This window comes from Bison bison, unplaced genomic scaffold (assembly GCF_000754665.1).
Source record: "Bison bison bison isolate TAMUID 2011002044 unplaced genomic scaffold, Bison_UMD1.0 scf7180017864518, whole genome shotgun sequence".
Taxonomy (NCBI): Eukaryota; Metazoa; Chordata; class Mammalia; order Artiodactyla; family Bovidae; genus Bison; species Bison bison.
Window position 1 is genome coordinate 6,348,523 of NW_011495071.1, and position 15,902 is coordinate 6,364,424.

General features: G+C 39.3%; 1 protein-coding gene across 5 annotated transcripts in view; it reads right to left on the minus strand.

The window, feature by feature from the left end:
* SIK3 (SIK family kinase 3) overlaps nt 1-15,902 on the minus strand; it is a 144,153-nt gene that overhangs the window by 77,655 nt on the left and 50,596 nt on the right. For all 5 annotated transcript variants that reach the window (XM_010830385.1, XM_010830386.1, XM_010830387.1 and 2 more), the window contains one exon: nt 3,953-4,114. In XM_010830385.1, the coding sequence (XP_010828687.1) occupies nt 3,953-4,114 (162 nt within the window). The remainder of the gene's footprint in view (nt 1-3,952; nt 4,115-15,902) is intronic.

Genomic DNA, 15,902 nt, shown 5'->3' on the forward strand with positions numbered 1-15,902 from the left:
GGTGGGAGTATGTTCTCAGCCTTCTTTTCTCTGTTCCATGATAGTGGAACCGTGAAGATTTTAGACATCCACTAAAAATTCTTAGACTTGGCAGTTCTGTCTTTCAGAAATAAAATTCTTTATTCTGAAAACAATCAATGCTTATTCTGGATTGCTAATGATAGAAACATCTTTCAAATAATCCTACAGAAGATATAGGTTTGTAACCAGCATTAAGAAGAAGCCTTTTTAAATTCTAAAACCAGAAAGACAACAAAGTATTCACCTGGGCTTCATTCTCTCTAGAACTAGCGTAGAACAAAAATTCACAGCTAAGAATTTAATCACAAAAACTCTTAAACCATGGACTGATGTTGAATCTTTTAATGCCTGTAACTGAAATTTACCTCTTGTGTCCAGGAAACACATATTCTGTTGAAGAGGGCAAATATGGGCTTTTATACTTACTACATTTTTACAGTAGTACCAAGAGTATTACATGTAAACTGTCACATTACTTCATAGAAAAAGCAAACACATTCCTGCAAACACAAACAACCCTAGAACAACTTATTCATCTATTTTTGAACAGGATACATGACCTTTTCATCAAAACCACTAGGTATAAATAATGGACATGTGGACACAGGGCGGGAAGGGGAGGGGGGGGCAATCTGGGAGAGCAGCAATGACATACAGACACGGCCATGGACACACAGGCGTCGCCGCGTGCAGAACAGAGAATGGTGGGGAGCAGCGGCGCGGTGCAGGCAGCTCAGCTCTTTGATGACTTAGGGGGTGGAATGAGGGGGTGCGAGGGAGATTCAAGAGGGAGGGGATGTATGTATGCAAATGGCTGCTTCACTTCCTTATATAGCAGTAACTAACATAACATTGTAAAGCAATTATATGCCAATAAAAAAAATAAACCACTACATAAATATTGACATAAGGAAAACACACTCCTTAGATTTCCTAATCTGAATTTTTATTAATTCCATGTTAATTTGCTACTATAACATATATGATTCTTTTTAAATGAGGTGCCTAAGACTAACAATATTTTATATAAAACAAAAAAATCCTCCTTTCTTTCTCATGTACTTCTTTTTATATGGTAGTTCTTTCTTACCAAGACTTACAATAATTTGTCAAAAAGACTATTGAAAAGACCAAGGATCTGAAAGTTACTCTGGGCTTTGAGAATAAAAGCTGATTTCATTACTTACCTGACTGTGTCCTGTCACAACCATCCAACACACCTCTCTGAAACTAGTCATGCTGTGGTCAGCTTCAGTTAGCAGCATTTCTCCCCCTGGTCGACTGAACTCAGAGAAGGCTTGGGAGGTGAGAATGGGCATTCTATCTAACGTGTGTAGGGAGAGAAGCTTGGGCAACAACTGAGAAACTGAGCGGGGACGGCATGAAGGAAAGAACGAAAAGGCAACATCCGAGAGCTGTTAAGAGCACAGAACCATCACGCTCATTGATTCTCTGCTTTGCGGCAAAAACAAACAACGAAAACAGAGACTTTAAGTGAACGAAGCAAAAATCCCGCGAAAATATATGGATTAATACACAGCCCAAAGCTGAATGCCAGCGTCCCTAGGAGTCCATAATTACACATCAGCAGGTAGAAACTCATATTGTGACTACATGGGTTTAACAAAGAAAGCTTTAAAAAATCTCCTTTTCCAAATATTTGTCAGTAGAGACCCTAAATTCAGTTGTCACCAATCCCTGCTTTAACACCTAGCTTTTCAATGCGAAAATTAAAAACCATGCAAATTGCCTGTGTGTGTGTGTGTATGTTAGTCACACAGTTGTATCCAACTCTCTGTGATCCCAGGGACTGGGGCTCACCAGGCTCCTCTCTCCATGGAATTCTCCAGGCAAGAACACTGGAGTGGGTTGCCATTTCCTTCTCTAGGGCAAATTGCCCTTAACTAAACCAAAATGGTTCTAAATTCAAAATCAAGAACAAAAAAGCATAACAATTTTTTCTTGGTCTTTGGTCAGTAGAATAAGACTGGAGCACAAAATCTGGGCCTTTTTTTTAACTCACTACCTTAATTACCAATCCAAAGAGCCCTACAATGACATTTGTGGCTGGCTGAATGACAGCCCTTCAAAGATGTCCCTGTCCTAATCCGTGGAACTTGTGAATGTGTTATGTATTTTTGCAGACATGATTAGGTCAAGGATCTTAAACTTCATTTATTAAAAAAAGAATCTTTTTTTAAAATTTCATTTATATACTCATTAAAAACTTTATTTATCATTTATTTGGCTGTGCTGGCTCTTGGTTGTGGCGCTTGGGACCTTCCATGTCCGTTGCGACCTGTGGGATCTAGTTTCCCAGCCAGTGGGCCCCTGCACCGGGGTGTGAAGTCCTAGCCACTGGACTACCAGGGCGGTCACCAGGGTAAGGACCTTGAGCAGGAGAGACCATCCTGGAGGGTCCAGTATAGTCACAAGGTCCTTTCAAGAGGGAAAAAGGGGGAACAGTAAAGAGCGAAAGATGTGACAATGGAAACAGGAGGCGGAAGAGTGACGTGAGAAAAGGGCTTGAGCCAAGGAACGCAGAAGGACTCCAGAAGCTGACGAAGGGAAGGACACGAATCCCCCAAAAGCCTCTAGATGGAGCCAGCCCCACCCCACCGTGACTTCAGCCCCACGCGACTCACTCCAGATTTTGGACCTCCAGAGCTGTAAGACAATACACTTATATTGCTTCAAGCCACAAAGTGTGCGGTCATTTGTTACATCAGAATAGATAATTAACACAACATTTTATTATACTTTTAAGGATTGTGAAGCTTAGTAGGTATTGTTATCACTAATTCAACTGAAGCTACAATAATGACAAAAGAGGGTTTGAAACTGTGAGGCCTTTCCCCCTGCCCAGCCTCTGTGAGAAGTGTCAGCATCTAGAGAGCATTACAGAATATAAAACAGACATAAGGGCAAAGGAAAAACTGAATTTCATCTAAGAAAAAGAAAGTATCTAATTCCTGTCTACTGTATATTGAGCAAATACAGGACTCAAAGAGCTCACAGCTGAAAAGTTCTAATCAGCCCAACTCAGATAAACATAAGGCTAGGTGAATTCCAAGGATGTGAAAGCAGAGCCTGGAACGTGGGCAGTTATGTCAGAAGAATCACCAACCTACACACAGGGACTCTGACCTCTCATGTATAATATAAACTTGAATTCTGAATTACCATCTGGTTAAGGAGGGCAATCTTTAGAACTGCTTCTTACTTAGGTTTTTCAAGACAGTTAAAGTCTAGCTACACTTCTGTTTTCTATATGAGACTCCCTTCCTTTTTCACCTGGGACATGAGGGACATAAAATGTAATGCCAAAAACTGTCAGAAAACAAAAATGGCTTATTTTCATATCTATAGTTTCCATATAGATTGCAGTCACTTTCTTCTATCAATAGGTGGTGAGCTTGCATTGGTTAGGCAAATGCTGGCAGTTTACTAAAACTGAAGTATGAGGAGACTGAGGCAGTGAAAAGTGCTTTTTCAGGCAGTCAGACGAGCAGATGAATGAAATTTGAGGATGAAAAGAGATGGACTGCCTTTAAACCACGATAAGATCTATTCTTAAAACTACAGTCTTAAGAATAAGTATGCTCTGTATCAGCAATGATACAAATCAACCTTCTCAAGTGAGGATGGGCATACAGTTTTATGAGATCTTTTTACTACTTTATTCTATGTTGTATTCCTTATTTAAAAATCACTTTTTCTTTCTTCTCCCCAACCTAGTTGCATCAGAAACTATGTGAAAAATTTACATAAGTGTATTCTGAAAGTTTATTCATTTTCAAGCCATGCACACACAAAATCCTTTTCACAATCCTTCTTTCTGAATAGATAGAAACAAGACAATCCCTCGCTTTAAGAACCTTGAAGGAAAAGCTCCTTTATTCCTATTGCACATCCTCAGCACACTTCTCACCTGCTATCTTGATATTCAGATTGGCGTCCAGGAGCAAATTTTCAGCTTTTAAATCACGATGAACAATGTTCCGACAGTGACAAAAATACACGGCTGCAACGATCTGTTTGAACTTGCGACGGGCCTCCTTTTCTGCCATCCTGCCGTGGGCCACCAGGTGGTCTGTGCCAAAGAAGAGTACCGTCAGTTCTTGTTGGGGACTGGTGTGACTTCAAAAGGTAGACGGGAGGAGGGCTGCTAGTGGGCCCAGCACAAGAGTGAGTCAAAGACGTGAAACAAACAGATGGAACACAATGCACTCACAGCCTTGATTTGTATCTATAAAATTCATTAGTAGTCAGCATCCAAACGCCATTAAGTATAAATCCCATTACATACATGTGCATACGAGTACACTCACCCTACCGTAAGAAAGGGAGAGTAGTGAGGGACACACGCAATGGTTTTCTTCAGGGATTGTAATACTCAACATCTTCCTGTTCATAGCTCTGCTGCGAAAGTTTACATATACACAGCAAACGTGCACATGAGATAAGTATCAGTATCAGCAATATTTCCTGTGCTAAAGAGTGAGTCAAAAAGCAGAGTCCCGGTAATCAATCATTTTAGGAGAGAACAGACAGAAATCAGTCACTACTAAGGGGGGAAATCCTGCTTTATATAGGACTCTGTTCAGGCTGATCCCTTTTGCTCTCAAGTTTTACAACTTGACATAAAAATGTATGTATTTGGTGACTATTCTCTGGGATGTACAGCAATATGCCTGCATCTTTACATGTGCATTTATTGTGCTTACCAAATATTTTAAAACTGTGTTATGAAGCTTTACTGATAGAAAACCAAATGAAGTTTCTACCACTTTAAATGAAATAATCCCATTGGCTATGTTGCTAAGGTACAACAAAAGAATTTACATGTGATAAGCTTTGTATATCTCTAAATCAGGCTATCTACTATCTTTAAAAAGGAACTGGTTGATACATATCATAAGTTCTATAACTTTTTTCTAATCATAGCAGTAGGTTTATATTAAACCAATGACATGCATATCCTAACCCAGTTCTTCATCTAACAACAAATACGGGTCATGACAGCTGATAGGATTAGAAACGTTAGTGACACAGTTTGCTCCGTTTGAAATCTGTAATAGCCTCTCAGCACTATCCTTAAACCAACTGATCCAGCTCGGGAAAAGATGCATTTGCCATCATAAGCATCCTGAGATAGTGGGAAAGTGAAAAATTAGACAATATAAGTGACTATATTATTGTTTGTTTTCTAATAGTAGTTTCAGTAACACTACCCGATTGTTCTGGCACCATCTCAAACCCCCATGAGACCAGTCAGAAGAATTCTGAAATAAAATATATGCTCTAGTAAAGACTAACAAGATTAAGAGCTTAGGACAAGAAATGGGGGAAGAGGGTGTAAAGAAGAGGAGGAAAAATGATAATTCATCTACACAGCAGATTCTCAAACAATTCGAACAACATTCTGACCACAAAGAAAATAAAACTTTGGAGACCAAATACAACAGTAATTTAAAGAACAATGTTATAAGTAGATTATTTATTAAGAAAGACTCCTCAAAGAAGCTGCTATAATTGTTAAGAGTTATCAATGACCCCCAAACAAAATCTTTGACGCATTTCCCTCAAAAACAATCATTATTATGGCTAAGATTACCAATTTGGTAGAAATAAAGAGAAAATAAGAAGACTTTAGCTTAGATATTAATAGGACTAGGATATAGCTTTCCACCAGAGTTTGGAGGTGGTGATAAATGAGCTCACACATTGGTATGTTTAGGCTTCTGGTATGACCTGTCAAATGAACTTCAAACAACATAAAAGCCTCAGAGAGGGACAAGGAGTGAACATAAGCTGCTGAAGAACTGGACATCCATCAGAAGTGGACACCGTGCACCACTGCAAGAGTCCATTCTCGAACAGTACCTGCTCCTTTGACCCACTACTGCTCTTAATCCAAGGCCTAATTATTCTAATAATGTGTTTTAGCTGCTAAACTCTGTCTAATTAAAGAGCTTTGAAGAGACAGCTATTCTTGAGAAACACAAAAATAAGCCCTTATGAAGGTTTACCATCAGAAGCTCATTTGGCCAAGCCACCCATTAATTAAAATGCCCAGGAGACATTCATCTGGCAGTAAATACTAATTACCAGAACACATCAAAGAGCTTCTTAAACACAACAGAATGATTAATTTAGCAATTTCCAAAATAAGTGATTTTCTTTTATTAAAAAAAAAAATCTTTATATTTTCCAAGTACTTTGTTTTCCTAAAATGATTGGAAAGTTCTCAAAAATTTACACAGGCCAGGAGCTGGTGGAATGCAGACTAGTTCTGTTTTATCTCTAGAATGACACATTGGTTGTCCTTGGATGAATCATTTATACTGCCAATATCTCTATCTCTTGATCTGCTAAACAGAAATAAATTCTGTTACATGCTATGGCCAAAGAAAGAACAGCATATTTGGGAATATACTCGTACTTTGACTAAGAGTTATCATATATGACAAAATTTTAACTTCCAAAGACATTTTTTAAAAAGCTATTTAAAAAAAAAAGTTCCACTCAATACTACATAAATGTTATTTCAGCATTTGGTTAACAGATCGCAAGGCTCTTTGTTCAAGATACTGCAGTGCTCAAAATTGATCTTTATTATTACACACCAACTGTCAATGTTACATGGTTCTGGTTACAAGGTATTTGAGACAGCACACTGGGAAAAACAGCTTAAATTATATAGCACTTTCACAAAAGAAGGCTTCCCTGGCGGCTCAGATGGTAAAGAATCTGTCTGCAATGCAGGAGACCTGGTTCGATCCTTGGGTCGGGAAGATCCCTTGGAGAAGGAACTGGCAACCCACTCCAGTATTCTTACCTGGAGAATTCCATAGACAGAGAAGCCTGGCAGGCTATAGCTCACGGGGTGGCAAAGAGTTGGACACAACTAACCAACTAACACTTTCACTTTCCCTAAAGATATCTACAGTATCCCTATAGCTATGAATATAAAAAAGATACACACAATTTACTTTTTTTAAAATGTGTTAGCTGTAAACATCAGATGTTTTTTCTGAGCCATTGTGTTTGATGTTTAAGTTTTTTTGGGGAGTGTTGTGTTCTTCCCCACATACAGGACCTTCATACTGGCTCAATGTCATTCAGACTCCAGCCTCTGCTTTTATTTTTGCCCATCTTATTACCACCACTCCCCCCACCTACAGCCCACAGTCCTGTTAGTTTGCTTTCGGCGTAAACCTTAGGGTCTGGTGGGTGTGCCAGGAAGCCAACAGCCTGCAGTGGTTTGCAGTCCCTGCTGAAACTGCCTTTCAGCTGCCTGCTGACAAATGGCTGCTTTATGTTCATGAATGCTCCATAGGCAAGTAGCAAAAATTCTTCCAGTTCAAATATGATATTTAACTTCTAGCGAAGAAACCCAGAGCAGGAGGCCAGCCTGGACTTAACACAAAGTCCCAGTGCTGGAAAACACACTGGGGTAATTTCAGAAGGCAAATGATACAAAACAGCTCCTGAACCACTTTAACATTCAAAGTAAAACACATTTTGAAACTTGTCAGGAGACACCCAGTTGCAAGGAACTCTAAAGAGTTGTTCTGCTTCTTCTGGACAGCTTAGTGAGCTAGTTCTCCGAAATACTGGGCAAGATCCCACCCACATCACTAGTCCCAAGCAACCCACCCTGCTCGGACACTAGCTTCCTGTATTCCTAGACTCGTGCCCCCACCCACTCACCCGAGTCTAGACAATATGCAATCCGTCACAGTAAACCCCTTTTCACCATCAATTAACTACTAATCTACTTAGTTCCCACTGTACCTGCAAATTTAAAGGTATCCTCTACCATAACTTCAACCATTTCAACCCTGACAAAGATGCAGTGACTCTCAATTAGAAGGAGAAAACAGTTCTCCTGTTTTCTAGCTCTTATTACAAGAAAACTATGAAATAAAAACTATAAAAACAAACAACAAAAAAGTAAGGAGTCCAAGTTCTCTTTCTCACTTTTCAATCACCATAAATCACTTGGCACCGGATTTCTATAATCTTTTTTATCTGTTTTTCCTTACAAAGTAAAAAAAAAAAAAAAAAAGTTAGTGACACTAAGGGATTTATATATACCTCATGAAGAGTATATTATTAGAAGCAGAGGGAATGCATTCTGAAGTTTCAAAAGTATTCAGGCACCAGCATTTATAAAGTTTGCTTCAGAATTCACTGCTTGTAATTTTGTCCCAATCTGACTCAAGAAGAAATATCTTGTGGTACATTTAGATTCTAACCTTTCAAAGAGCAAAAATACACACAAGGCAGTCTTAACATCCCTAGACCAGCTCACTGGAGTGTCAGAGGCATGCCACTAATGGGGTAGTGGTGGGGAGCCAACGTTTCTTAAAATAAGTCACTTTTCCACTATAAACAGACAGTGTCTCCATTTGTCTGCTAGGTCCACGACTCGTACCTGACCCAAACACGAGCTGAAAATGAACCTTCCCTGACAGCAGGTCAAGCAACAGGGCAGAGACTTTCCATTTTTCATGATGAAGAAATAACTCAGTCTAGAATGGGGAAAAGGCGGCTTGTGTGCTAAGTTAGGTGGCTACCTGCAAGGATCTCTGCCCCTTCCAGGCTAACCACAGCTAGCGGTTCTCTGCTGTGCCACTCGGTTCTATCATTTCGTCTTTCTACACCCATGGAAACAACTTCCTGTTTATCAAACACATGCTTCTTTCCAAAAGAGCCAAGGCGAGGCCAAGATAACCCAGCTGCCTGGTAGCAGGTTAACAAGAGTGCACTCACTTAAATATCACACTGTCCCTAACCCTTGGACGCCCCGAGCTGCCAGGCACTAGAGGAAGAGGGCTTGTTATTTGTTTTTCCTTGACAAGAATCCAACTACCTCATACCAGGCTTCTCTACTTGCTGCTGCTTCTTGTTACCATCTCTTTCATTCATCCTTCCAGTGGTCCAGGCCCCAAACCCTGCTGTTGTCTTTCCTTCTCTTTCTCCCACATCTCGCATCCAGTCCCTCAGCAGATTTTATAAACTCTGCTATCAAGACACATCCAGAACTCAACTATCCCCACCCCTCTCCCCGCCCTACTCCAGTGCCACCGATTTAGTCCAATAGCCATTTATCGGCCTTCTGGATTTCTGCAAAACCTCAGAATACTTCTCCTAACCAGTACCCCCGATTCCGCCCCTGGCCCACCACAATCTACTCTCAAAATGACAGCCAAAGTAGCAAGCTTTTCCCCTAACCTTTTCTTTTGAAATAATTATAGATTCACAGGAAGTTGCAGAGATAGTACAGAGAAATCCCATGTATCCTTCACCCCGTTTCCTCCAATAGTCCAATCTTACATAATTATAGAACAATATCAAAAGCCAGAATTTGACATGGTTGGAATATGTGTATACTCCTATGTCATTTTATCATATGTATAGATTTGTGGAACTACCACTGCAACCAAGATAAATAATTATTCGGAGTTGCTCATAACTAAGCATTCTTGCAGGTATAAAAACAAAATGCATACTATTTTTTTCTGTCTATCCCAAATACTAAACCTTTTGCTTCAGTGTTCTGAGAAAACACATTTTTTTTTGTGACACACAGCCACAAGATAAGCTTTAGTTCTAAAAGCTTTAGGCTAGAACAATTTCTATTTTTTCCTATGCCTCCCTACTGCATAGAAAAGAGACCTTTGCATGTGATGAATGCTCATTAATTATAGATTAACTCTAGGAATAACTATCAGAGGATAGACTATAAACTTTTATAAAAACTATTTTTTTTTTACTCTTTAATTTACCACTAACAAAGTTTGTAAACTAAGCATAGTTTATGTTAAGGCTATTAAAAACATGCCATTCTTTTGATATGAGGTCTATTCACATTAATGTATAAAGGAGGATTTGTTTTCTTAGTTTCTTAAAAAAATACTTCTAGACTTAAGTATAAGCCCAGGCAGCCTGTGAAACAGAATCCCATATATCCTAAAATGCCTTTTAAGAATGTTATTCAGACTTCTCAGATGCAGTAAAAATGTTTTTCATGCTATATCAATATACTAGCCAAGGTGGGTTAGCTAATTTTGTCATACAGAGGCTCTTCTCTGATTCCTAGCATAATCTGCAGGCTCCAAGTCTAGCTCATTCTTTAAAATGATTCTTTAAAATCACGTCTCTGAAGCTTTCCCTAACATACTCATCTACCCTAGAAGAAAGTGAAAGTGATATCGCTCAGTCATGTCCGACTCTTTGTGACCCCACAGACTGCAGCCTACCAGGTTCCTCAGTCCATGGGATTTTCCAGGCAAGAGCATTGGAGTGGGTTGCCATTTCCTTCTCCAGAGGATCTTCCCGACCCAGGGATGGAACCCAGGTCTCCTTCATTGTAGGCAGACGCTTTACCGCCTGAGCTACCAGGGAAGTCCTAGAAGAACTGGTCCGTATTTTATATCGAATGGCATTTGGTCCATATACTTTGTAACATCAGTGAGCAACCGCATTGTAGTTGTTTCTCAACATGTATGCCTCTTCCTCTAGACCAGGCGTTCTTCTTTTTTTTTAATCAGAGTATAATTGCTTTACAATGTTGTGTTAGGGTCTGCTGTACAAAATGTGAATCAGCCATAAGTATATATACCCTCTCTCTTGAGCCTCCCTCCTACCCCACCGCCACCCCTCTAGAGCACTGAGCTGAGTTTCCTGTGCTATACAGCAGCTTCCCACCTGCTACCTATTTTACTAGTGTGTATATATATATATATCTCAATGCTACTCTCAATCTGTCCCATCCTTTCCTTCCCCCACTGTGTCCACAAGTCCCTTCTCTAGCTCTGAATCTCTATTCCTGCCCTGAAAATATGTTCATCAGTACCATTTTTCTAGATTCCATATATATGCATTAATATACAATATCTGTTTTTTTTTTTATTTCTGACCTACTTCACAGTCTGTATGACAGACTCTCAGTTCAGTTCAGTCGCTCAGTCATGTCCGACTCTTTGCGACCCCATGAATCGCAGCACGCCAGGCCTCCCTGTCCATCACCAGCTCCCGGAATTCAGACTCACGTCCATCGAGTCGGTAATGCCATCCAACCATCTCATCCTCTGTCGTCCCCTTCTCCTCCTGCCCCCAATCCCTCCCAGCATCAGAGTCTTTTCCAATGAGTCAACTCTTCGCATGAGGTGACATACTCTAGGTTCATCCATATCACTACAAATGATGTAGTTCCATTCCTTTTTATGGCTAAGTAATACTCCATTGTATATACATACCACATCTTCTTTATTCATTCATCTAGACCAGGGATTCTTAGTCCATGGATAGGTTTCCATCCACAATTCCATATAAGGTCTAGGATAATATGTATAGTGTGCTTCCGTTTGTGTGGTAAGGAAGAGGAAATACAAATATGTATAAGGGTATACATGTATATATTTATATTTCTGAAAAGAAGTAATATTAAATGGGAAACTTCTTAAAATGGTTACTTGTAAGGGAATGGTAGTTGCCAAGGGATGGGAGAGGGGTAAATGGGGAGTTGTTATTTAATGGGTACAAAGTTTCAGTTTTAGAAGATGAAAAGAATTCTGTGGATGGATGTTGCTGATGGTAGCACAATAATATCAACATAATTAATGCCACTGAACTATATACTTAAAACATGGTTACAATGGCGCTTCCCTGTTTGGTTCAGTGGTTAAGAATCCACCTCACAATGCCTGGGACACTGGTTCGATCCCTGGTCCAGGAAGATCTCACATGCCGTGGGGCAACTAAGCCTGTGTGACACAGCTACCGAAGCCCGCATGCCCAGAGCCTGTGCTCTGCAGGGAGAAGCCACCGCAGAAGAAGCCCAAGCACTGCAGCTGGAGAGCAGCCTCCTCTGGCCGCAGCTAGAGAAAGTCCGTGTGCAGCAACGAAGACCCAGGCGGCCAGATCAAAAAAGTAAATACTTCTTAAAAAATGGTTACGATGAAAAAATGTATATATATTTAAAAAGTAAATATTTCTTAAAAAATGGTTACAATGAAAAACTATATATATTTTACCAGGTTTTTTTTTTTAAATCTCTCTCCCCCTTCTTACCCCCATAAATGCGCGCGCGCGCGCGCACACACACACACACACACACACATATCAGAACATCAAAGTTTGAAAGCACACTGAATTACTATGCCTTAATTCTAAAAATGAACTAAAAATCTCTTTATATAACTCAAATATTTTAAATATTATGATTAAAATATCTTTATTTTTCTAGTAGCTTCATTTTGTCAGAAAAAGTTCATTTTCCAAAGAAGGTTAACAATAAACAGTTCAGAAAACCCTCAAAAAATATTAATATAGGAGCCATGTAAAAATATACCTTTTGCTCATTCTCTGGGGCATTTATTTTTACGTCATGATAAAATAAGCAAGATAGCTAGACAACAACTATGAATGGATCTTTAGCAGTAAAGCGAAGTCATCAAACTGTAATTTTTTAAGCATTAAGCACAGGCAGCTCCCTCATATTTTGGGCAGGTTACAAATATAAATGCTAAAAAGTCTGATATTAAGAAAATAAAACAAAAGAATGAAGAACAATGAATAGGAAATTAATTAGAGAAGGAAATAGATTATTTTATGAAGTCAGTAATACTGACTTGTCAGTAAAGCCTTAAAAAACAGCTAGTTTTTCTAACCAAAGGGAGTAAATAATTTATATAACTAATATAAACTATAAACTAATTTATATAACTAAAATAGTATTTTAGTTATAAAAATATATAGAATGCTTTGAAGATTAAATAAGAAAAGCATGTTACAACAGCCACCACCCAGCACATAGCAGTGTATTCAAATAAACAATGTGACAGTGTTCTCAAACATGTGGGAGGCTGCAAGCTAACATATGTAACACCTAGTATCTAGTACATGTTGCTGTTCGGTGTTCAGTCACTAAGTCCTGTCCCACTCTTTATGATCCCATGCAAGCCAGGATTCCTTTTCTTCACTGTCTCTCAGAGTCTGCTCAAACTCATGTCCATTGAGTCGGTGATTGCAACCAACCATCTCATTCTCTGTTATTCCCTTCTCCTCTGGCCTTCAATCTTTCCCAGAATCAGGGTCTTTTCCAATGAGTCAGTTCTTCGCATCAGATGGCCAAAGTATTGCAGCTTCAGCTTCAGCATCAGTCCTTCCAATGAATATTAAGGGTTGATTTCCTATAGGATTGACTGGCTTGATCTCCTTGCAGTCCAAGGAACTCTAAGAGCCTTCTCCAGCACCACAGTTCAAAAGCATCAATTTTTCAGCGCTTAGCCTTCTTTATGGTCTAACTCTCATATCTGAACATAACTACTGGAAAAACCATAGTTTTGACCAGAGGGACCTTTGTCGGCAAAGTAATGTCTCTGCTTCTTAATACGCTGTCTCGCTTTGTCATAGCTTTCCTTCCAAGGAGCAAGCGCCTTTTTACTTCATGGCTTCAGTCACCACCTGCAGTGATTCTGGAGCCCAAGAAAATAAAATCTGCCACTGTTTTCATTTTTTCCCCATCTATTTGCCATGAAGTAATGAGACTGGATGCCATTAGTTTTTTGAACGTTGAAGTTTAAGCCAGTTTTTTCAGTCTCTTCTTTCACCTTCATCAAGAGGCTCTTTAGTTTCTCTTCACTTTCTGCCATAAGGGTGGTATCATCTGCATATCTGAGGTTGTTGATTTTCTTCCAGCAATCTTGATTCCAGCCTGGGACTCATCCAGTGTGGCATTTTGCATGATGTGCTCCGCATATAAGTTAAATAAGCAGGGTGACAATACACAGCATTGCATACTCCTTTCCCAATTCTGAACCAGTCAACAACCATTTTGTTTAATGTCCGGTTCTAACTGTTGCTTCTTAACTTTCATACAGGTTTCTCAGGAGGCAGGTAAAGCAGTCTGCTATTCCCATCTCTTTAAGAACTTTCCAGTTTGTTGTGATCCACACAGTCAAAAGCATTAGTGTAGTCAATGAAGCAGTAGATGTTTTCTAGAATTCTCTTGTTTTTTCAATGATCCAGTGGATGTTGGCAATTTGATCTCTGGTTCCTCTGCCTTTTCAAAACACAGCTTGTACATCTGAAAGTTCTCGGTTCACTTACTGCTGAAACCAAGTTTGAACGATTTTGAGCAATATCTTGCTAGCATATGAGATGAGCACAATTGTGTGGTAGTTTGGACATTCTTTGGCATTGCCCTTCTTTGGGACTGGAATGAGATCTGACCTTTTCCAGTCCTGTAGCCATTGCTGAGTTTTCCAAATTTGCTGGCATAATGAATGCAGCACTTTAACAGCATCGTCTTTTAGGATTTGAAATAGCTCAACTGTAATTCCATCACCTCCACTTGCTTTGTTTGCACTAATGCTTCCTAACACCCACTTGACTTCAAACTCCAGGATGTCTGGCTCTAGGTGAGTGACCACACTATCATGGTTATCCAGGTCATGAAGACCTTTCTTATACAGTTCTTCTGTGTATTCTTACCACCTCATCTTAATCTCTTACGTCTCTGTTAGGTCCTTACCGTTTCTGTCCTTTACTGTGTCCATCTTTGCATGAAATATTCCCTTGGTATCTATAATTTTCTTGAAGAGGTCTCTAGTCTTTCCCATTGTATTGTTTCCTCTATTTCTTTGCATTGTTCATTTAAGAAGAAAATGAACAATGCATGTTATCTCCTCCTTGCTGCTATTCTTTGGAACTCAGCATTCAGTTGGGTATATCTTTTCCTTTCTTCTCTGCCTTGCACTTCTCTTTTCTCAGCTATTTCTAAAGCCTCTAGTTACACAATTTGGTCTTTTCCATTTCTACTCTGTTGGTGTCTGAGAATCCCATGGCATAAATAAATGGCTGTGTGAGAACTTCTGGGTTCCATACATGTTGGCACCTTTAGGAAATGTTATTTTTAAGGCTCTGAGAATGTCCATAATAAATCATACACACTTCAACACAGTACTGTTAAGTTAATAATTTATTTTAAATGCCTATGAATTCTGCCTGGTATTCAGGAAACTTTTCTTGATAAAGTGCTGGATTTATGACTTCATGGTCTCAAATAGGAAGTCTGGGGATGTATATCTAAAGAAATCATTCTGTGGAAATTTAAAATTATGAGTTTAGTGGTTTACAAAACTAACCAGTTTCTCAGTTCTGTTTGTAAAGTTAAACAGACCCACATTGTCATGGCTGCCCCTTTATAATATAGTGTCAAACAGTATGCAATGATCATTTCAATAAATCAATTGAATGAGCAATAAATGCTCATTCAATAAATCAATTGAATGAGCAATAAATGCTCATTCAATAACCATTTATTGAAGAGTATTACATTGCTTCAGCACTTCCCTGTGGCTCAGCGGTAAAGAATCCGCCTGTCAATGCCGGAGACACAGGTTTGATCCCTGGGTCAGGAAGATCCCCTGGAGAAGGAAACAGCAACCCAAGTATTCTTGCCTGGAAAATCCCATAGACAAAGGAGCCTGGAGGGCTACAGTCCTTGGAGTTGCAAGGAGTCGGACCTGACTTAGTGACTGTGCAATGCAATGCCGATTACATTGCTTAGAATTCATAGTCTTTAATAAGTCTCTCTCTGTTGTTATCCAGAAAACAAAAAGGTATTTTTCCTTCCATGTCAAAAACTCCTTGAGCTAAAATGTGTATGGAATAACATGAAAATTCCATGTCTGACTTGGTTATCTTTGTGAAACAATGAAATAAATTTGTTAGACACTGCATTAAACACTTAACACACAGATAAGATTCAATCGTCACAATGCAATCTAGTGACATTCTTTCATTCACTCTGTCTTTCATTCAGCAGATCAATAAATATTTAATAAGCATATATTCTCTATGGG